The sequence below is a fragment of the Xenopus laevis genome, chromosome 8L (genome assembly GCF_017654675.1).
Source record: "Xenopus laevis strain J_2021 chromosome 8L, Xenopus_laevis_v10.1, whole genome shotgun sequence".
Taxonomy (NCBI): domain Eukaryota; kingdom Metazoa; phylum Chordata; class Amphibia; order Anura; family Pipidae; genus Xenopus; species Xenopus laevis.
Genome location: NC_054385.1, coordinates 12,103,373 through 12,127,151, shown reverse-complemented (window position 1 = coordinate 12,127,151; position 23,779 = coordinate 12,103,373). Strand labels below are relative to the sequence as shown.

Sequence of the window (23,779 nt, the reverse complement as noted above, 5' to 3'; positions counted from 1 at the left end):
AGGAAACTTCGAGCGACTTCGCAAAGCAGTTTGGGGAGATTAGTTGCCCCGAAGAAGAGGAGATTGGTTGCCGGGCCACTATTCTCTCCGAATCTGACTGCGTGTCTCTGCCCTTATGGCGACTTCCCACAGGTTGGAGACATACTAGAAATTTCTCAGTGTATATTATAAATATGAAGAAAAATATAATAAATATATAAACAGGTATGGGACCTGTTATTCAGAATGCTCAGGACCTGCAGTTTTCCAGATAACTGATCTTTTCTTAATTTGGATCTACATACCTACTAGAATATCATGTAAACATTAGATAAACCCAATAGGCTGGTTTTCCTTCCAATAAGGATTAATTATATCTTAGTTTGGATCAAGTACAAGCTACTGTTTTATTACAGAGAAAAAGGAAATAATTTTTAAAAAATGTGGATTATTTGGATAAAATGGAGCTTTCTGGATAACAGATTATATATTTATAGATACAGTATATGGAGTTGGGGGATTCGTGTGTATACTTCTGTGTAAAGTCAACATTTGTATGTCTTGAAGCCAGGCCAATTTGAATGAATGCCTATTTTTAGGAAAAGCATTTGTGTGTGTTTGCGGTTATGTTGCTATGGGGGCAAGCGCCGTCAAATTTGTGCAACTGTTTAAATCAGGCCCGGATTTGCGGCAAGGCCGCATAGGCCCGGGCCTAGGGCGGCAAAGAAATAGGGGCGTCATGCCGCCCAGCCCCGTTCAACTGCACCAGCTGCGCCAGCGTTTTTTCGCCGGCGCGCTGGGAAGGCGGGCGCTAGGACAGCGCGGCCGCCTGGTCGGACCGCGCGGCCTAGGGGCGCCCAAAAGTGAAATCCGTCGCTGGTTTAAATGAACTGTCAGTGCATGTGGAGGGAGATCAGGCTGGAGGCGTATTGTACCATTAGTATTTCCTGCACGGGATCGAAAATTGATACTGTAACCCATGGGCATTTACTGCTTCTCTCCATCCATTATCAGGTGGCGATTGATGTTAAATCACTAGATTATTAATCCAACGCACAGATCTCCAGGATAGAGAATTTCCCTACAATTGCACAATTTATTTCACAGAGCTGTACAAAAATTGGGTGTATACACTGAATATACAGGTTATAAACAACCAATAACCTATACAAGAGGTAGAGAGGGCCCTGCACTAAAGAGAATAAAGGTGGCTTCCCTTTAAGGCTAGTGCCACACGGGCTCCAGCACAAATACACTTGGAAGTCTTGCATTTCTTCACCATGATCCGCTGAGTGTGTTTGCACCGGAGCCAACACAACAGTTCAGGATGCAAAAAGGAGTGTAGGCTTCGGCACATGTAGGGGCACTGGCTGATACTGGCCCTAGGGTTGCCACCTTTTCCTAAAAATTTTGGTGGTGGGGCGGGAACAAAAGGGGGCAGGCCCATGACATAAAAGGAGGCAGGCCCATGACATAAAAGGGGGCAGGTCCATGATGTAAAAGTGGCTTGGCCGCATCACGGAGATCACCAGAAGGACGACAAAAGCTACGTTTCCAGGGTATTGGGGGCGGGCCAAGGGGTCTTGTTAAGGGTATTACAAATTCACCGGCAGCTAAATTGCCGGTAAATTTGGAATACTGGCCCCGGCCTTGGCAGGTGTTTACCGGCAAGGCCGGGAAATTACTGCCCGGGTGGCAACCATAAGTGGTCCCTGGGTAGGGTTGCCACCTGGCCGGTATTTTACCAACCTGGCCGGTAACAATTATGCTTGATGCCAATGTTATTAAAGGAGAAGGAAAGGCTTGCAGCACTTGGGGGTACCAAATGTTAGGCACCCCCAAGTGATCGTATTGACTTTCCTGGAACCCTGGGCCGGTGCTCCCATCAGCAGAAAACTGCACTGGCCCGGGGTTATACCAGTGAGCAGCACGGAGCGATCTTCCTTCTTAGTCCTTCTTTGCACGGCTGTGCTTGTGCAGTGGAACGAAAAGCCGAACTTTAACTAAAAAGTCAGCTATTTCGTTCAGCGGTGCATGCGTTTGCCCCTGGAAATTTGAAGAAAGAAGAAGATGGATGTGGATCGCTCCGTGGTGCTCACTGGTATAACCCCGGGCCAGGGCAGTTTTCTGCTGATAGGAGCACCGGCCCGGGGTTCCAGGAAAGTCAATATAATACAATCACTTGGGGGTGCCTAACATTTGGTACCCCAAGTGCTGCAAGCCTTTATTTCTCCTTTAATGGGAAAAAACAAGAATATAGGAAGGCCGGTATTTTTTTCTAGAAAAGGTGCCAACCCTACCCCTGGGTTGCACTAGCCTAAATACAGCTCTGGTCTTGAAACTAGTTGACTTTGTGGTGGAACATCACTATCTCCATTTAATCTATCTATGCTACTGATTTGTTGCCTGCCTCTCTACAAAAAGGCTTTATTAACCCCTGAGGTTATCGGCTATTGTTCTGGCTGCCAGAGCAGTGGGAGGTCCCATTATCTAGGGAAGGAGACAGCGCTCCTTGGAATGTCTCTGTAAAACAGAGGTGCATGGTGAGAGCTGCCTCCCTTCAAAGATTTATACCAAAATAAAGTCTGCTAGTATTTTGTGTGTGCATAGACTGAAAAAGCCTGCTTTTTATAAATCCTTGTGGGAAAGAAATACTGTGAGAGAGCTAGAAAGAGAGACTCAAAAAGAAACAAGAAATAACACCCCACCCAACCGAGGGGATAGGAATCTGCTTTATATACTGTATACAAGTTCGAATGCACATGGTTACTATATATATTTATAAAACATACACAGCATAATAAGAAATGAGAACTCCAACTGCAAGAATCCATCGAGACCTGATGTCCGAGGCCACTGATGTCATAAAAAAACATTTTGACGCTCAATTGGCACATCTCTGATCCACTTTAAAGGTTAGGTATCCCCCCAGATCCACCTTTGCCCATTTCATTTGTATGAATGCTCAAAGCTGCAGCATTATTCCCCTTATATGGCACTAAAGCCATTTAAAACATTAGTCTCCCCATGGTATTTCCAAGGTAAGTAGTAAACATCATGGGGTACATGCTTGCCTTTTAATCAGGGGTGTCATCCACTAAACATTTTTAATGTTTTAAATGGCCTGAAAATTTGCTGTGGGGCCCAGTAATATCTAGTTACGCCACTGCTTTTAATGATTATCTCCCTTACTCATGTGGCTACAGAAACAAGGGGCATTTTTGGTGGCATTGCCAAAGGCTTAATACACATATGAGTCTACAAGATGCCAAAACCCAGTCAGCATTTACCACATTTTATCCACGGGCAGAATCTGTCACGCAGAACAGCTAATCTTAGAATGATCCAATGAAACAGGTTTAAAAGATTTTGCAGAGAAACAATGAAATCGGCCAGTGGATGGGACAATCCGATAAGATCGTTCAACAAACGTTCAGTCACATGACTTTTTTTTTTTTTTGAAAGGTTGGGCTATGCAAAAGTAAACAAAGGAACAGATAGCTATCGGTTAATATATGTATGATTTTGTATGTGAAGCCTAATGGGGTGCACCTATAATAGGGTGAGATGGAGCAACGTCCTTTCGGTATATTCTCTGTCGTTGGCTGGATTCTACAATAAACTAGAATTACTTGTACTTGCAACTTAGCGATATGTGGTTTTATCACCAGCGATTTCAGTTATTTCCAATGGAGACACATTTTCCAGAGATTTGTCACTTGTAGTCGCTCATAAATAATCATGGGTGACAAATCTCCCTGTTGGCCACTGCCCTTAAGGTGTCAGTACACCTGATTGAATTTGCCGCTTATCTGCCCATGTATGCAGCCTTCGTGATCTGGCTAAAAAAAAAAATAGCTAGGTATCCATCAGGCAGACGGGCCTACATTAACATATTGGTATGGTCCTTTCCTTATTGGCAAGAGACACACGCTCAGATTCGGGGAGATTAGTCGCCCAGCAACTGATCTCCTCTTCTTCAGGCGACTAATCTCCCCGAACTGCCTCCCGCCGGCTAGAATCTAAACGCCAGCTGGATGGTAATCGGTGCGATTCGTTTTCTGAAGTCACCCAAAGTTGCCTCATGAGGAAAGTTCTGCGACTTCTGAAAATGAATCGTTCCGAGCGCCATCCTGCCAGTGATTTCGATTCTAGCCGGCGGGAAGATTTGTCGCCCTGAAGAAGAGGCGATTTATCGCCGGGGGACTAAATCTCCCCGAATCTGAGACTGTGTCTCTGCCCTATGAGCGTGCCGTTCAAATTCTTGACCCAGAGATTGTCAAATGAACCTAAAATATGCTAAAAAGCAGATCTTGATGTTTATGCCAAGCTTTACACCAGAGTGCTGATCTTTAATCTACTGTTTATTCTTGTACAATGAAAGCCCTCAGGGCAACTAATTCTAAATGATGTAAATGAAAATGGCTGAGGTCACTTGCATATGGCCAGAGGAATGGATGTGCCTTTTTACGACACTAAACACTTTTCCTGTCTGGACAGATCATTGTACTGTGCTCCTGGGGCCGTTAAGGAGATGACTTCACACAAGCATCATTTAGTGGCTAGTGAACAAGTGATAAAGACTATGGCCCAAGGCCATGCATGTTTGAATAGGTCATTGCTTATCATTTGATCTTCCGGTGGACTGTTCTTTGGCAGTGTCCTGCAGATCCAGCCTTTGCATTCCAAGAATGATAAGATCTTGCCCTTTGACATTACGTCACTGTTTAATCTAGCAGCTGGCCCCATGTAGAGCTCTACATTCCTGTGTCTCTGTGTGAAGTTGCTCTAAATCCCAGTGTTTATTTTCTTCTCCTGCGGAGATGGAAGAGGCATTCTACTTCTTTCGGATCTAGATTTTGAGAATATACATTGTTTTTGCTAGATTTTGTGATCATTTTGTGTCCCTTATGAAAAAAAGTCAACTCAGTGTTTAGTGTAATGATGATTTTGAGAATATTGAAGCCCTAAAACTCTTGGATGTTGCCCCTCATTCAATTTGAATCGACAACCAGCTGGTGCCCCAATTGATATCCATAGTACATAAATATCAGGGCCCCATTCTACTTATTGGCAGGGCCTTCTGCTTTGGTGTCCAACGGATGAATAATTGGGGCCTCTTGGAGGATAGGGGTCCTGTGATTCCCTATGGCAGCCCTGTGTGCATGTATAGATAATATAAGCTTTCATATCTCAAATACAGACTAGTCCTCTAAGGGTCAGGGCACACGCTCAGATTCGGGGAGATAAGTTGCCCGGCGACATCTCCTCTTCTTCGGGGCGACTAATCTCCCCAAACTGCCTTCCGCCGCGGATTTACATTCTAGCCGGTGGGAGGCACTAGGAGCCCTTCGTTTTCTGAAGTCGCCTGAATCGATTTACATTCTAGCCGGTGGGAGGCAGTTCCCGGAGATTAGTCGCCCCGAAGAAGAGGAGATTTGTTGCCGGAACAACTAATCTCCCCGAATCTGAGCGTGTGCCCTGACCCTTAATCCTGCTTTGGTATAAACAATGGGTTTCAGATAGGATCACAGTGATCTGTATGCATGCTATAATAGCAACCGTTAAGGTGGCCATAGACGCACAGATAATATCGTACAATTCTCTTTTGGTACGATATTGGGTGCATGTATGGTGGGAAAAGAGCCGACCGATAGCAGAAGACTTTGATATCGGTCGGCTCCTCGATCGACTGGACGGAAAAAAATTTATCGGATGCCTTTGAAGGCACCCAAACATCGGCCATTGTTAGTGCCGAATCATCAGAAATAGGTAGAATTCTATTGTTTCTACCTGTATATCCGACAATTCAGCTCTACACGTGTGTTTTGAAACGAACGATCTTTCTTGGAAATATCTTTTCTAGGAAAGATCGTAATTGTTATGTCTAAGGACGCCTTTACTCACATGTATAAATGCAAATATGCATAAAGGAATTGTTGGGTTACAGCCTAACACCCTTCTATTTTACCAACTTTCTAAACTTTTTCGTCAGATCCAAATATTTCACTTCTAGTGAGGCCTCTCTTCTAAATTACATTGCATGTTTATTCTTACTAACAAACTTCAATTTCTGCATTTGTTTCTCTGTACTGGAGATTTTTTCAAATCAATTTTCAAATATTATCATGTTCTAGGTTGTCTATCTTAGATCATGTTTAACCTGATGATATAGTTCAGTATGCTGATCATCTGTAAATCCTATTGATGATAAAGGAACAGGATCATTTGAGATATTCTTACCTGCAATACGGCAGCTCATCCATCAATGTCAGCCTTTTGCTCAAGTAAACCCTACCTGACTTCTATTTCAGATGTTGATCTTGGGTTCAGTAACTTCTAGATGGGATGCAGTAATGGCTTCATCCCAAATAAAGGTGGCCATAGACGCACCGATAATATCGTACAAAACTAATTTTCGTAAGATATTCGGTGAGTTTATGGTGGGAGACGAGCTGACTTATTTCAGCGAAGACTTGGATATCAGTTGGCTCATCCATCGAGCAGGCCGGAAAATTTTGATCCGGCGCCTTTGAAAGTACCCAAACATCGGCCATTGTTAGTGCTGAATCGTCAGATAGAGTCCTGCGACCCGAAACCGCAACACGCATATTAACCCACTTTGATCTGCTACTCAACCCAGTCCCGCAACTGCCTTATCCACCACCCGACCCGCAACCCTCTGAGCACCACCAAACAGGAAGTGGTGTTGCTACAAACCGGAAGTGACATCATCAAAAGTGGGCAGGGACCGGAACACATTTTGTAATATTAAAAAGGACTAAAATATAGACAATATAACATAAGCTAGGAAATTTAGACGAGACCCTCAACCCGACCCGCAGACCTGAAAATCCTACCCGCATTCCGCAGGGTACCCGCTTTTTTGTGGGTACCTGACCCGCTGCAGGACTCTATCGTCAGATACAGGTAGAATTCTATTGTTTCTACCTGTATATCTGACAATTCAGCTCTACGCGTGTGTATTGACACAAACAGTCTTTCATTGAAACCATCTTTTTCAGGAAAGATCAGAATTGAAACGTCTTTGGCCTCCTTTACTCTTAACTACTAGCTGCTTAGGGTTGGGTAGTCAGCAGCTGTGCAACACAACGACAGAAGAGTCCGATATCTGCATCTGTATGATGCACACACCAATGATACATTTTTGTTGAGGAAGTCCCAACTGCTACAAGAAATACCTGCTAATTTATATTTCATTGTGTATTATAATGGAAAGTTCACGTTACAAGTAACTTCTAGAATGATAGACAATGATCAAGAGAAAAGGCTGCTTTGATGAGCTAAATTCCCTTCTGATTTAAAACAGAAAAAGGACCTGTTCTGCCAGTAGAAGCAAACAAGTCCATGGAAGGTGAAACAAGCAGAGACACCTCCAATATCTCCCCGAAAGAGCCAACTTCTGCGGCCTCTCCTCATGCTCCTCCTTTTGGCTTTTCATGAGTTTAATGCAAAATGTTTGCTCTTGTATCTCGCCTGCTGCTTGGCTGCTCTCCAGATGTTGTTGATCAATTACTCTGCACTTTGGGTTTCTCCTCTCCTTTCTGACATATTGTGAGTTTAACCGTGACCACATCACATTCAGCTCTTTGCAGGAGGAATTCCTTTGGAGCTGACGTAATGCCTTCTCTAATATCTTTATCCTTATATAGCACTGTCGGTGTCCACAGCACTGTACTGAGAATATGTCGGGCATGAAGGGGCGGAAATGATGGTTCTCTTAATAGGTGTATTTGATGCAAAATTTACTCTATTTATAGATAGGGAGTTTCATTATTTTCACTTACATTTACTGGAGAGTATGAGGGATAGGGTTATTTATATGTATGTATATTTTTATTTGTATAGCGCTCCTTGAGGGCAAAGCACTGTACAGCAAAACAATAAATTAGTACGGGTATGGGATCCATTATCTAGAAACGAAAAAAGTTCAGAATTACAGAAAGTCCATCTCTCAAAGACTCAGTTTTATCCAAATAATCCTATTTTTAAAAGATGTTTGCCTTTTTCTGTGTAATAATAAAACAGTAGCTTGTACTTGATCCCAACTAAAATATAATTAATCCTTATTGGAGGCAAAACCAGCCTATTGGGTTTATTTAATGTTTATATGATTTTCTAGTAGACTTAAGGTGGCCATAGATGTAAAGATCCGCTTGTTTGGCGTTGTTGCCAAATGAGCAGCTCTCCCCCCGATATGCCCACATGAAGTGGGCGAAATCAGGCTGATCCGATCGTGGGACCTAGGGCTGATACGGGCTGTCGGATCGCGGGACTAGATAAACTAACAGATGCAACGGGATTTTTAAATCTGCCCGATAGAGATCTGGCCTACTTTCGGACAGATATCGATCAGGGAAGCCCATTGGATGGCCACACACACGGGCCAATAAGCTGCTGGCTCGGTCTGTCTGCAGCTTTTAGCTGCCCTGTATGGGGGCCTTTAAAGTATGAAGATGCAGAAAATGGAAAGATCCGTTATCCGGAAAACCTCAGGTCCCGAGCATTCCTGATAACAGGTCCCATACCTGTAGTAACAAACAAAGGGTCACTGCAATAATAAGTAACAAGTGCATTATTAGAAATACAATTCACAATAATGATTAAGTGCTCAGTGTCAAGGAGACAAAAGAATGGAGGACCCTGCCCCGTAGGGCTTACAGTCTAAATGGGAGGGTTAAGCTGGCCATAGATGCAAAGATCAGATCGTTCAAATCCTCATCTCCCGACCTGCCACTAACCATTCAGATCAAATAAAGTAGTAAAAGAACAGATCCGCCGATGTTCTGCCCTAACAGCAATCGTACGAAAGTTATGTCCGACAAAAGCTGGTGACAGTCTCCCACTGAAAATCATACGATCAGAAATACATGCAGAGATATTATCGACAGCCGACGGATATCTTTTTAACCTGTCCGATCGACCAAACGACCGATCTCGGTGGGACGAAAAATGTCAGGACTCTCCACACGCTCCGAAAAGCGTACGAATCGAGGATTCGTGCGATCGGATCTTTGCGTCTATGGCCAGCTTAACTTACAGACACAATTCGGAGGGGTTTTAAGTGCTGTAGGTTACAGTGTGACACTGCCATATAAGTTCCAGTTCCCAGTTCAAGTATTATCCAGGTATGGGATCCGTTATCCGGAAACCCATTATCCAGAAAGCTCAGAATCACGGAAAGGCCGTCTGCCATAGACTCCGTTTTATCCAAATAATCCAAATTTTTTAAGAACGATTTCCCTTTTCTCTTTAATAATAAAACAGTAGCTTCTACTTGATCCCAACTAAGATATAATCAATCAAGTATTATCCAGGTATGGGATCCGTTATCCGGAAACCCATTATCCAGAAAGCTCAGAATCACGGAAAGGCCATCTCCCATAGACTCCGTTTTATCCAAATAATCCAAATTTTTTAAGAATGATTTCCCTTTTCTCTGTAATAATAAAACAGGAGCTTGTACTTGATCCCAACTCAGATATAATTAATCCTTATTGGAAGCAAAACCAGCCTATTGGGTTTGTTTAACGTTTACATGATTTTCTAGTATGGAGATCCAAATTATGGAAAGATCCGTTACCCCAGGTCCCGAACATTTCATCTAAATGAAAAATACTCTATATTGTGCAGTCACATCGCTGTGATTTCATAGAATAAAATAAGTGTGATCTCTGTTTCCTAATAAACAATAACCACATGCCATCCAGAAAGAATAAGTACAGTAGACAGTGTATAAAAGCAGAAAATCAGGATTTCCAGCTCTTATTCTCACGGTCTGCTATGTAGACAGTGTTGAGTGCTGTACTTTGTTTACTTCAAGTTGTTGGTCCTTGGATTGGATCAAATGTGTGCATTATGGGCGGGAAGGTCATAGGGGGGCTCCTGAGACAGCAGCCCTGGGCCCCCCAGTCCGACCCTGTGCAGCAGCATGGCTAATGCCGTTCTTTCTTTCGCTCTCGTGCTTGCTGCAGAAGAGAAATGGCCCCTGGAGTGCAATGCCAGGATAAAACATGCCCTGAAGCAGAACTTTCATACTTTTTTCTTCCACTCCCTTCTATTGTCTCTCCAACAAAGCTCTGCGGATGCTGGAACAAAACCAACGAAGAAAAGAACTCGGATTGATATTTGCACGATCACACGAACAGTTGAGAAACAGTCGTCTATTGTAGTGACGCTCGGGTTAACCCAAAACTTACTGACCCGCACATCACTACTCTACAGACCTCACAGTGTGTTACTATATTAGTTACAATGACATTTATGGGGGCTGAGCAGTAGCCCCACCAGCATTCATTTTATGGTGTGAATTCTACTTTTAGTTTAAAGGGCCGGGCCACTGGGCTTTTTCCCGGTGTGCCGCCGGCCCAGTTCGACACTGCTTTTCTACAAACGTTGCATAGGCACCTAGCACTTTATAATAAATGCAGAGTAAATCTGGCCATACGTGGTAAGATCTGATCATTTTGCAAAGTGATCAAATAAATGGATCTTTACCCAGTTTGGCCACCAACAAGTTAGACCAAATCAGGTTGAGTTAAACGTTTGGCGTCCTATGAAGATCAACATGATTTTTAGGCAATTATTAGTTGGTCAGAACCCCCTGAGGGCCCCATACATGGCCAATAAGCTGCTGGCTCGGTCTGAAAACGCCAATTTGGCAGCTTTTATCAGCATAGGTATGACCAACTGAAATCCCAAGCAGTGCTTATTCTAGTATTGCATTGTTTTGTATTACAAGCATCCAGGGCAGTACATTCCAATACCTGCTCCTCTATGCCCGTGCAATCTCAAGAGAATATAAGTACAGGGGAAAAAGACAGCTAAGCAAACAAACTCCAGATTCCTTCTCAGCCATTGCTTGGCCGGATTCATGTTCCAGCTCGGGCCAGTTGTACAGCTTAGTATTTATGAAATTGAAGAAACATTTTTTCCTCTGAACCCTGTATTCCCCCCATATAACTCCCAAATCTGTGTAAGGTCCTTGTACTAGTGTATTTGTTCTGCTTCCTGGGAATGTGCAGCATTTATACTTTGTTCCCTTTATTTGACCTTTGTAAATCGTATTCCATATCCAGAAGAATCCCACTGGCTTTATCGCTTCCCAATCTCAACATTCCTTTATCAAGAATGCCAGGAATCTCCTTTGTATGGTTTACCTGGAGGGTAATCACTTCTTTTGTCTTTGGCATATAAGTCTGTTATGTATCAAAGGCCGGCTCCGTGACCTGATACAACTCCCTGTGACCTTCGGGGGTCCCTAAGGGCAGAGACACGCTGCGATTCAAAGAGATTAGTCGCCCGGCGACAAATCTCCTCTTCTTCGGGGCGACTAATCTCCCTGAACTGACTTCCCGCTGGCTAGACTGTAAATCGATGGTGGGAGCGATTCGTTTTCCGAAGTTTCCTCGTGAAGAAACGTCTGGCGACTTCAGAAAACGAAGTGCTCAGAGTGCCATCCCGCTTGCGATTTCCATTCTAGCTAGCGGGAGGCAGTTCAGGGAGATTTGTCGCCGGGCAACTAATCTCCCTGAATCTGACCGTGTGTCTCTGTCCTCAAAAAAAGAAAAAATGAAGAGCAATTGAAAATTGCTTAGAATTAGCCATTCTTTAACCTACAGATATGGGATCTGTTATACGGAAACCCATTTTCCATAAACCTCCAAATTAAGGGAAAAGCCGTCTCCCATGGACTGGTTTTTTTTCAAATAATCGAAATTTTTAAAAAATTATTTCTATTTGTAATAATAAAACAGTAGCTTGTACTTGAACTAAGATATAATTAATATGGATGCACCGAATCCAGGATTCGGTTCGGGATTCGGCCAGGATTCGGCCTTTTTAAGCAGGATTCGGCCAAATCCTAATTTGCATATGTAAATTAGGGGCAGGGAAAGAAATAATGTGACTTTTTGTCACAAAACAAGGAACTAAAAATGGTTTCTTTCCCCTTCCCGCCCCTAATTTGCATATGCAAATTAGGGTTCGGTATTTGGCCGAATCTTTCACAAAGGATTCGGGGGGTTCGACCGAATCCAAAAAAGTGGATTCGGTGCATCCCTAATAATCCTTATTGGAAGCAAACCCAGCCTATTGGGTTTATGTAATGTTTATATAATTTTCTAGTAGACTTTAGGTATGAAGTTCCAAACTACGGAAAGATCCATTATCTGGAGAACCCGAGGTCCCGAGCATTGTGGATAACCGGTCCCATACATGTAGTTTTAAGATATTAAACATGACGATGCAATTTTTTGGCTATTCACCCCTTACAAGTTCTCTTATGGACAAACGAATGGGATAATATTCATTTGGCACATTCCTTCTTAGTATTGAAAATGATTCATTCTACAACAAAAAAAAATATTTGTTTTAGGATTATGTCGTCGCCAGTAGTTTTTATAGCGCCATTAACCTCCAAGTGGGATTTTTGGGCAGGTATGGTGCCTCTCAGGAAGCAGCCGACATAATGTAAGCACAGCACAGGGAGCTGGAAACATTTTAAAACAGAGATGAAACCAGCCCGGCGCATCCAGCAAGAATCACAGATGATTTCAGAGGTTAAGAATGAAGCCCGTTTATGGTTTATTCAACATCTGTATAATCTTTCTCCAGCTCCCACTGTCTTTATCAGCTTTGCACTCGGCTGTTTATTCAGTAGGCTGGAAATAGCCAAGTACTCGTCTCCTTGTTGCACTTTATTTCACTGGGGAGCATGTATTCGGCTGGTGTCGTCCCCTTTCTAGTATTATATAGGGAAAAAAGGCAGTTATCTGAAGTTGGATTATAGGTTAACCCAAAGTCTGCACTTGAAGGGACATATGCACTAAAGGGCGAATTCTCGCCAGCGACCGTTTTGCACGTCTTTGCCAGGCGCAAATTCGTTACCACTACGCTAATTCCCTAAAATGCAAAGTTGCATCTCAGCAGCCGAATTTTCGCTTACCTTTACTTTGGCAGTGTGAGAATTTAATAGTGATGTTTCGCCTCGCAAAACTTTAGTACTCTTACGCTTAGGTCAATTTGAATAGGACGGTACATTAAAGTCGTAAGGGCCGTCTTTATCAGGCCCAGTTTGTGGCGAGGCCACATAGGCCCGGGCCTAGGGCGGCGAAATTTTTGGGGCGGCACGCCGCCCAGCCGCGTCTTTGAAGCACTGGAGACTTAAAGCTCCCCATCGCTTCTGCCTCAGCGAGCGCCACAGCGCGGCGCTAGGACCCTGCGGACACAGGGCGGCGCGACCGGAAGCAGCAAGGGTATGGCTCGTGTGGCCTTGGGGCGCCGCTTTGTTAAATCCGGCCCTGGTCTTTATTAGAGATGTTTGTGCAAATGCTTAAACATATTACAAATATCCAAGGAACCATAATAAAGACAGAAGAGATCCTCTAATGCCCTACACATGAGACCACCCTAAAACATATGTGCCATGCCCCTCAAATGTCTGGAAAAAAAACGTTAACACAAAAATCTTTAAAGGGGTGGTTCACCTTTACATGAGCTTTTAATATGTTATAGAGAGGCCAGTTCTAAGCAACTTTTCAATTTGTCTTTTATTTGCCTTTTTCTTCTGACTCTTTCCAGTTTTCAAAAGGGGGTCACTGACCCATCTAAAAACAAATGCTCTGTAAGGCTACAAATGTATTGTTATTGTTACCTGTTATTACTCCTTTCTATTCAGTCCCTCTCCTGTTCATATTCCAGTCTCTTATTCAAATCAATGCATGGTTGCTAGGGTAATTTGGACCCTTAGGGAATTTGCAGCAGTAATCACGGCTCGCCAGAGCAAAATTCCCTGACGATGGGCTGCGAACCCACACTAGCGACGGTTTTGTTCGATGGCGAATTGTCCTCTATGCCTGTTAGTGAATTGGCGATATCCCTACGGATGGGATTCCTGGCGAATTGACGCTAGCGTCGGCCACTTCGCCCTTTAGTGAATCTGTGGCCTGTTTGGGCCAGTAACACCAGTGCCAATTTTAAGTTTGTCCACTATTTTAAAAAAAAGGTTTTTGCACACAACCCCCAAAAACTATAGTGAACATTGCTCATGTTCCAGCCAGCAGTTCCAGGGTCTGCTACCTCTATTGATACACCCCTGTTAGGTGGAATTGGAAGGGCATTCCACTCAGTATGGGCCAGGCCCGGACTGGCAATCTGTAAGTTCTGGCAAATGCCTGATGGGCTGCTGTAAGATGCAATAGACAGTCACTGTGGAGTGGGCTGTTGGGGGACTGGTTGGGCCTCTGCATACTTGCATGGCAGGTCTTAATCTGGCCATAGACGCAAAGATTTGATTGTACAAACCTCGTGTTCGTACGATTTTAGGGTCGCGTGTGGAGTGTACCAACATTTTTCGTGCAATGTCGATCGGACTAGTTAGAAAATTTCTGTTGGCTACCAATAATATCTCTGCATGTATTGCCGATCTGACGATATCAGTGGGAGACTGTCACCAGCTTTTGTCGGGCATAACTATCGTACGATTGCTGTAGGGGCAGAACATCGGCTGATCTGTTCTTTTACTACTTTATTTGATCTGATTGGTTAGTGGCAGGTCAGGAGATGGCACTGCACGATCGTTCACCCAACATCTAAGGTATATCTGAACGTCTATGGCCAGCTTCATTTTGAGTTTCGGTCCAGACCTGCTTCACATAAACTTTGGGATTTATTATAAGCATCTTGTGAATAACACACAGGTGAGGAGCATCCAGAGAGAGGCCCATGTCCAGCTCCTTAGGGCAGAGACATAAGTGGAGATTTAGTCTCCTGGCGAATAAATCGCCTCTTCTTTGGGCGCCTACTCTCTGAACTGCCTTCCCGCCGGCTAGAATCTTAATCACTGGTGGGATGGTACTCGGAGCACTTTTTTTTCCAAAGTCGCCTGAAGTTTCCTCGTGAATGCAGTTCGGGAAGATTAGTCTCCCCGATTAGAAGAAGAGGCAACTTGTCGCCGGGCGAATAATCTTCCCGAATCTCCACGTGTGTCTTTGCCCTTACATGGCAAGTGCTATTTTCAGCAATTTGCTGTCGGGCGCACATTGTGTTGGGTTTTTTTAACCTTGCCCCCTATTCAGAAATGAACCCTGTAATAAGGCTAACACCAATCTACTAACACATATCAGCCAATCAACATTAAGCTTTGATACTTACAGTGACGCTAAAATAATGAGAGCAAATGTCTCATTGGTTCCACGGGAAGAGGTGTTTGATTGACAGATGTAGTTTAAAAGCCAATACTAAGCCCTATGTGGACGTTACAAAGAATGCACGGAAGCCTGATGGGTGGTATAACCTACAGTGGGTATGAGCCTTTTGAAGCATTTGCTTTGAACATTGCAGGAAGGGCTAGTTTTTGGGAGCTTGTTTAAATAAAGATCTGACTAGTTGCTTGGCTCCACTTCGTTCTGCTTCTTTTCTTTTTTTTTTTTAAAGATAATTGGAAACAGCGCAGAGAGTCCCCAGGCAGATATTGATGACTTTTTCAGCTAAGCATTAGAAACTGGTTCTGCACCGCTGTTCTTTACTTTTTACTCATTATCTAAATATAAAGCAGCTCTATCCGAAACTTACATTAAAATGCAGCGTAACACCGGCACTATTACACTAACAACCGTTCGGGCAGGGACTGATATGTGCAGTATATGTCACTATGGATTATTATCATTCAGAATGAAAGCAAAGAGCTGATTGGTTGTTGTGTCCCCTTCATCTTCTTATGTCTCTTATCCCATATCTCTTGTCTCTTATTGGCAAGAACATTGTTTCATGCAACTCTTTACTAGGGGAGGGAAATAGCCGTCCCTGGACAAGCAACTCTTAGGAGCCAAATTACATATTTTTTTTAAAAAAAGTGTCCTTCTGTACAAGTGAACCCTTCCGCCCACACAATGCATATTCCTAATCGTTCCCTCTTACTATAGCAGTGTGCTGAGTACTGACAGCCGGAGGGATGCAGCTGCTTCCCTGTTCAGTTAACCCTGGTGACACTGTAAGGAATGTGACAACCAGATGTTGTCAGTATAAAACTGCTATAATCTTTAAAATAAAAATGAAGTTGCAGCAGTGGCCAGCAGAGCACGCTGAACAGGTTTAATGCATCCCTTTTGGTACTTTAGGCCGAACTTTGGGCTCACAGACCCATGAACAGATACTGTGGCCTTTTGGCCGTCCACAGCATTGTTCTGTTTGCAGATACTAAAGTTGTATTGACAGTAGGAATTTTCAGCCTGAGGTTGCCAAGACTGTTGGGGATGTGCAATATGGTCAAAATCGACCTTGTCTTAGCTGTGGCCAGCTACGACGCACACAACAAGATGGGTTTGAATGATATGTAACTACACAAGTTATTAGAGAGCCGACATTTCCTCTCTTTGAAACACAAAAAATGTTGAATCTTCTCGACACTTGGTCAGATGATCTCCATGGTATGCAATAGAGTAGAAAAAACAAACACCGACACTCCATTTCCCTTGTATCATGTTTCTGAGAGCCATTTAACTGGATCAGGGCTCGCTGCTATCCTTATTGAACAAGCAGGACATGTTCCATTCGCTGAGTCAGACTTGGAATAATTGGGTTCATGGCCCTATGGAAGGAAGTGTTGCAATATGACTTCAGCTCTAGGAACGGGATGTCCAACTTCCCAGTTATGTTACACTTTAGCTTTCATTTAGCTCAGCCAGCAGCCAGATACTCTTGAGTCTTGCCCCATATTAAGCTGAACATACATAGACACAGTTTATTGGACCAGTGTCGGACTGGCCCAGCGGCTACCAGGAAAGCTCCCGGTGGGCCCAGGTGTCAGTGGGCCCTCTTGCTTCTAAACATTTGGCCTATTTCATGGTCATTCACTATTTCTTTATGGGGAAAAGATCCATAATAATGGAAGAATATAGTTAATAGTTATAAAAGGCTAGGAGAATAAAGAGGATGAGGAGGAATAAAAGTTGGCCCATGGTCTAAGGTTTTCTGGTGGGCCCCTGACATCCGACATTGTATTGGACTATGGAAGCTGTGCAACCAATATATACTGTATATCCTTAAAGTTAAATGTTAGAAAATACCATCGGGGAGGGACTGCATCAGCCTGTTGATACGGTCTTGTTTTAACGGGTCTACAAAAGGTCACATTGTGATCTATTCTTGGGAACAAAATAAGAACAACCGAAGTACTACCAAGTTGGATAAAATATTTCATTTGCACCCCCTTTGTGCACTTCTAGTTAACCAGTGATAAAAATTAACTTTTATTAACAATCACTAAAAACACACTGCCGAATACAAAAGATTCCCTGCTGTAAAGTCTTATATATTAACCTACAATTGTTTGGGGTATTGATTTGTCTAAAGCTCTAATATAGGTGACTATTCTTGGCAACCGAACAACCAGAACAGCCCGGCGGTGGGTGGCCAAATCCGACAATGCCAAATGATCAGATCTTAAAGCTGGCCATACATAGGGAGATCGATATGAGGTGGGCGATATCAGGCTGATCCAATCGTGAGTTCTAGGGCCCAATGATCTGATAACAATTAGAAGAATATGGGTGGTCAGATCGAGGACCACATCAACGGACTGATGCAGTCCTCAATCCACCGGGATTTTTAAACCCACCGATCAACATCAGGATCGACTTTCAGACAGATATATCGATCAGGGAAGGAAGCCCGTCGGAGGGCCCCCCATACACTGCCCAATAAGCCGCTTAATCTGTCGGCAGTTTATATTTTTTCATGTATGGGGACCTTAACGTGCACGGCTCAGGCTTTAGTGGTAAGGTGTCTCAGACCAATCAGATGCTTCTGTTTTCAAGGCAAATAGAGTTATATCTTTTCCTATAAGCTTGAAGAATCACCCCTTGGCTGAGACCTTTGTGAATATTCCAGAAGTAGTTATTAAACATTTGAAGCTTAAATAAATATAAACCTTCTATCACATGATATAACAGCATCAGCAGAGGCAAGGCAAACCTAGATATAAAGAACACCATATATAATACTCAGCTACACTTTAATAGCCAATCAATAAATGATATAATTTGCTCTTTTTTTTTTCCCCTCAGCCAATGCGCTTCCTGCACAACCTACTGTGGGGCGGATTAATCACCGGGGGCGCCATGTGGCTGGTTTGGTGGAGCACGAGGCAGCTTGGCTGACACCCCCTTCTTTTTCGGAATCCCCTCAGGGAAGATTCTGCTGGAATTTGCGTTTTCTGGACAAGAAGATTGCTGACCGTAAAACCGATTATGGAGATGCGTTAAATGGAAGCACTTCGTTAGCCGTCTCCGCTGGTTTGACTTGTAGATAATTGAAACCATTTTCCATCCCCAATTCCCCCCCCCCCGTGCAGTCCTGTGAATTCCAAGAACAAAGCTGGATTAGGTCATTGTAGCCTTATCCCATATAAACAAAATACTGACTTGTTCTCACTTGGTTAAGTGCATCGGATAGTAACAAATAACATCATTAAGGGCCGTGGCACGCCCGTTGTTTTATGGTTATGTATGGCAATTGTGGTTCTGATAAGCCCCCAAAATTTGATAAAGGATACCCCCCCCCCTTGGGCCATAAAACCTCTAAATTAATGGGTGCTACAGCTTCATGATCTATTTTCCCTGAAGCCTTGAGTAATGGAACTGTAAAGATGTGAATGTGTTTAGTTTTCTTAACTAGTCTCTATGAAGGAAGGCGTTAGTGGCTGAGCTTTATTTTAGCTGCCTGTGTAGGCTGGCCTCATCTTTCTAACTTCCCATAGGCTTTCTATTGTGTTCTAATTCCTTTGCACGGAGCAAGAATGGTTGAGCCCAAGTGGGACTGTAAATAACTACTGCTCATACACCGTATAACTGTGCCACTATAGGGATTTCCCTGTACTATTCTGCAACAAAGTCTGGAGGAATAGGTACCCTTCACTTATAACTAGGGTTGCCACCTTTTCTGGAAAAAAATTACTAGCCTTCCTATATATTTATCTGTTTTCCGCCATCATTTTTACCGGCTGGTGGCAACCCTACTTATGACATGAAGCCACTCTTAGCGTTTATTGCCATTTTGTGTTCCGTCTTGTGTGCCATTATCCTTTAATGCATTAGCCCCTGTTTTTTAAGTATGTCATAGTATGCAGCACAAAATGCCTTAATATAGTGAGTATATACTGTAGTAATGCTTCTAACTATAAGCAGCACTGTATATGGAGCTTATTCGGTAGGCTTTAGTGTTTTTACCCAGGGGCCATTTACTATACCCAGTATTTCCTGCTTTGATGGGACAGCCCAGCCTCTCAAACAAGGTACAAGGAAGCGGCATACCCAAAAGTAAGCAGAATCTGGGGGAATTTCTGGAACACCAGAAATCTGATTATAGTGGGATTAAAATGTTTCTTAAACTAGTATTGTGGTGATATAGCTATAAAGCTGAGCCACGTGTGATGATATCAATGAATATGTTAGCTTGTACCACATCTGGACTGGGATTCAAAATAGGCTCTGGCATTTCAGGTACACAGAGGCCAAACAGCCCTCTAACCAGCCCACTAGATAGTGACTGTGGAATCTTCCAGCAGCCCCTTTGGCATTTGCCAGAACCCACAGATTGTGGGTTCAGGCCTGGCTTGTACTGATACTTAGGGGCAGATTTATCAAGGGTCGAATTGAAAATTTGAATTAAAATTTTTTTATTGTCAAAACCAGGACCGCCTTCAGAAATCGCAGGGCCCCATACGACAAAATTTCCTGGGCCCCCTGGGCTGCACCCACCGCAAGCCCCACCTACAGGTCCGCCCACCACACAGTGAAAAAACAAAAAAAATATTGGTGGCTAGGGTTCCCACATGTTAATAGAAAATAAAAAGATATTGGTGGTCAGGGCCCCCCATAAAAAAACATTTGTGTCCAGGGCCCCCATTAAAAAATATTGGTGGCTAGGACCCCACGTGAGAAAAAAAAATTGGTGGCCAGGGCCCCCCCCCATATTATGAGAAAATTGGTGGCCAGGTCCCCTTAAACGTCAAATCCTTCCCGAAGTCTGCAGCTCTCAGAAAGATGGGGGGCCCGGCTAATCAAGTAAGTGTGGCGTGGCCGGCCCCCTTTACCCTCGGGGCCTCCTACAACTCCCCCCTGCCCTGGTCAAAACTTTCAAATTCGACTACGAAGTTATCCAAACTCGCCAACTAAAACCTAATTGCAGTTTAATTTAATGGTTGTTTGCAGCCTTCCTGACATCTTTTTTTTCATAGAAAAAACTCGAATCAAGTTTGATCGATTTCAATTCAAATCCGATTTGAGTTTTCTGGTCGTTTCAATTCAACCGAGTTGGAAAAATTTCAATTATAATAATAAATTTCAACTAGTTGAATTTGAAATTTATATGAGTTTAAAAAAAACTCCTATAAATTTGAAATTTGACCCTTGATAAATGTTCCTCCAGAATGTCACCTAAGTACCACTGAGCCTAGATTCTAGGTTTTTGGGTTTCATTTCCAACTCCAAAGCTAAAATAAACCAGGGGTTTAAACTGGGAAATAAACCAGAACAGAATTACAGAATTGATTCGGTAGTACCCATATCAAACCATTTAAACCCCAAGCTCACCTTATCGGAAGGTGCAAAAGGAGTTGAGTGAAAGCCAACACTGACAGTGAGAAGGAGCCCATTGGCAAGGGGAAAATGTTGGGCTCAACTGCATCATGCTGGAACGTGCCACGGGGCATTGGGAAAATCTGTGATGTAATGTAACGCATGACAAACTCCAGTAGTTCTGTGCTTTCCTCAAGCATGTTGGGGTCAGTGCAAAATGATCATGGAGTTTCACAATGCAAGGTCTTCTTCAGCAATCATGTCCGAGGGACGGTGTCACTATCATCAGCCCTCTGTCAGCTTCTCCTCCCAGCACCCCAAGTGGTTTGATATTAAATTCCAGGCCCCTTAATGACAATCCATTTGCTTATTGAGACTATCCAAGAAAGACAGTTTGCTTGTATTCAGAAGAGCACTTGGATTATTCATTGTCCTATGGGCTTCTGCGCTTAATGGTAACAATTTAACATCTAGGGCCTTGGCCCCATATTTTTTCTCCCTAACTCTCCCTCCCAGGCCTGGACTGGGTTAGATTATACATCAACCCTTTCATGGTACACTACTAAATACTCCCAATCAAGTTAACAATAATGCTTTTTTTTTATACTTTTTGAAGTCATTGTGGTATAAGCTTGTAAGTTAAAGATCAGGTTTAATATGTTTTATTTTTATTAATGTGATACACCTACCAGATTGTACACCACAAGACAGTTATCTCGAAATGCAAACTCATTTCCTGAATCAGCATGCTTTTCATGACCGCACCTGTGGTTCTTTTTAGCCTAACACGTTTCCAGCAGCTTTATAATGCCACATTCTGCTCCCATTTGAATGCAAAAACATCCAAAGAGCATTTTCAGACTGGAAATACCAGTATGTGTACTATATTATATATATACTATATATTATATATTATATACTATATATATATATATATATATATATAACATAAGTGAATGCTGGTGCACACAGGGATTTTTCATCAGAGTCTGTTTAAATCGAAAAAAATCCCTGTGTGCACCAGCATTCACTTATCTATATTTTGGAACTTCTGGGAGCACGGGGGTATGTGGCTGAACTACAAGTGTGTGCAGTAGCCTTGGAATATATATATATTGCAAAGTAAACTTTTGCTTTATTTCCCAGTCCCTGCTAATAAAATGCAGCCCTACAGCACCAACCCTTCCATGCATACAGTCTCGGCTACTAAACTCTAAAGCTCCCTCAAAGTGATCCCTGTTGCTGTAGCTTCCACTTTCTAAAAACTGTGCCCACTTGGACATCTAAACTCTTATTCATTTGTAGGTGTTTTTATATTATTCCATTAAATAATAAGAGAATTCTTTTGTAAGGCATGGAGTATATGGTTGGAGGCTGCTATATTGCTTGTGTTTTCTGCATTGCTCCTGTTTTAGGGGAGGGGGTAACTATGGGTTTGTGGACCTGCAAATGGTCAGGGTTTACCAGGTCCAGACTGGAAATCAAAATAGACACAGAGGAACAAGCCAAACAGCCCCACCGGCCCAATAAATAGTGACTTTCTATTACAGCAGCCCGTCAGGCATTTATCAGAATCAACAGATTGACTGTATGATCCTGGGTCTTGCCCAAAGTGAGTGGGGCTGTAAGGTGTATCAAGGCTTCATAACTGTGGGTGGCCAGGGCATTGCTGAAAACCCACTGGAAATGTTGGAAGGTATTCTGCTAAGGCAGGGATCCCCAACCTTTACAACCTGTGAGCAACATTCAGAAGTAAAAGGAGTTGGGGAGCAACACAAGCATGAAAAATGTTCCTGGAGTGCCAACTAAGGGCTGTGATTGGCCATTTGGTAGCCCCTATGTGGATTGTCAATCTACATTGAGGCTTGGTTTGGCAGTACATCGGTTTTTATCCAACCAAAACTTGCCTCCAAGCCTGGAATTCAAAAATAAACAGCTGCTTTGAGGCTACTGGGAGCAACATGTTGCTCGCGAGCTACTGGTTGGGGATCACTGTGCTAAGGTATCTCCACCAGGCCGAAAACTACTTTGGAGCAAAATAAGTACCTATTAATAGTAGTACCTAGTACATGGCCCTCTCAACGGTGGGGGGGGGGCTTTATAGCTTTGTTGTCTATGAAGAATGCCTCTGCTAAGGCAAGCAATATGACCGTTTCTATTTAGGTGTATAAACAAGCATGCTAATTACTGTCTATAAAAGGGAAATAAACGAAATATAAACCCATTTTGTTAAGTATATTCTCCCTTTATTCTGCTCATGCTGATGTTTGTGGAATGCAGAAACCTTTAGCACTGTCATTATTAATCTTGTTGACTTTATATAGAGAACTGACAACTGTAGAAATGCTTGTTTCTGATAGAGAATGTGCTGTGCCCTCGCAGCGGCGCCATGCTGCTCTACAGGCCCGTGTTTGAAATGCTTCACAATGCTGCATCTGTTGCGCTGCCTACTCCTCTTTAGTTGCCAACGCTGCTGCATCCGGCACAGAGCATGGAGGAAATGATCAGTGTCGGACTGGGATACCAGGGGCCCATCCAAAAACCTGAGACCAGGGGCCCACCCAAAAACCTGAGACCAGGGGCTCATCCAAAAACCTGAGACCAGGGCCCACCCAAAAACCTTAGACCAGAGCCCACCCAAAGACCTTAGACCAGGGCCCACTCAAAAACCTGAGACCAGGGGCCCATTTAAAAACCTTAGATAAGGGGCCCACTCTCACTAATATTATTCTTCCTCTCCTCACTCAACCTCTATTCTCCTCGTCTCTTTTCTTTACATACTATAATCTATTATTCCTTCTATTTAGTCTCTTTGTTCTCATAGAAATAGGGAATGGCCATGAAATAGGCCAAATGTTTAACAGCATGAGGGACCACTGACACCTGGGCCCACCAGGAGTTTTCCTGGTATCCCTGTGGGCCAGTCCGACACTGGAAATGATAATCATTGTATGGTGTTGTGCCTTTAATGAGCTATTCAGATTATAGCCCTCAAAGTGCCTCATTCACTGTCGCTGCAGGAATATAGAGATATATTTAAGGGTAAGTCCTGCACTGACTTTTACATAGGGATGCACCAAATTCAGGATTTGGCCTTTTTCAGCAGGATTCAGAATCCGTCTGCCCAGCCGAAGCAAATCCTAATTTGCATATGCAAATTAAGTGCAGGGAGGGAAATTGCATGACTTTTTGTCACAAAACAA

At 43.2% G+C, this 23,779-nt stretch overlaps 1 protein-coding gene across 4 annotated transcripts in view; it reads left to right on the top strand.

Moving 5' to 3' along the window:
• LOC108704499 overlaps window positions 1-19,362 on the top strand; it is a 50,228-nt gene extending 30,866 nt beyond the window's left edge. For all 4 annotated transcript variants that reach the window (XM_041573173.1, XM_041573170.1, XM_041573174.1 and 1 more), the window contains one exon: window positions 18,066-19,362. In XM_041573173.1, coding sequence (XP_041429107.1) covers window positions 18,066-18,158 — 93 coding nt within the window. In that variant the 3' untranslated portion in view covers window positions 18,159-19,362. The remainder of the gene's footprint in view (window positions 1-18,065) is intronic.
• Window positions 19,363-23,779: the final 4,417 nt, after the last annotated feature.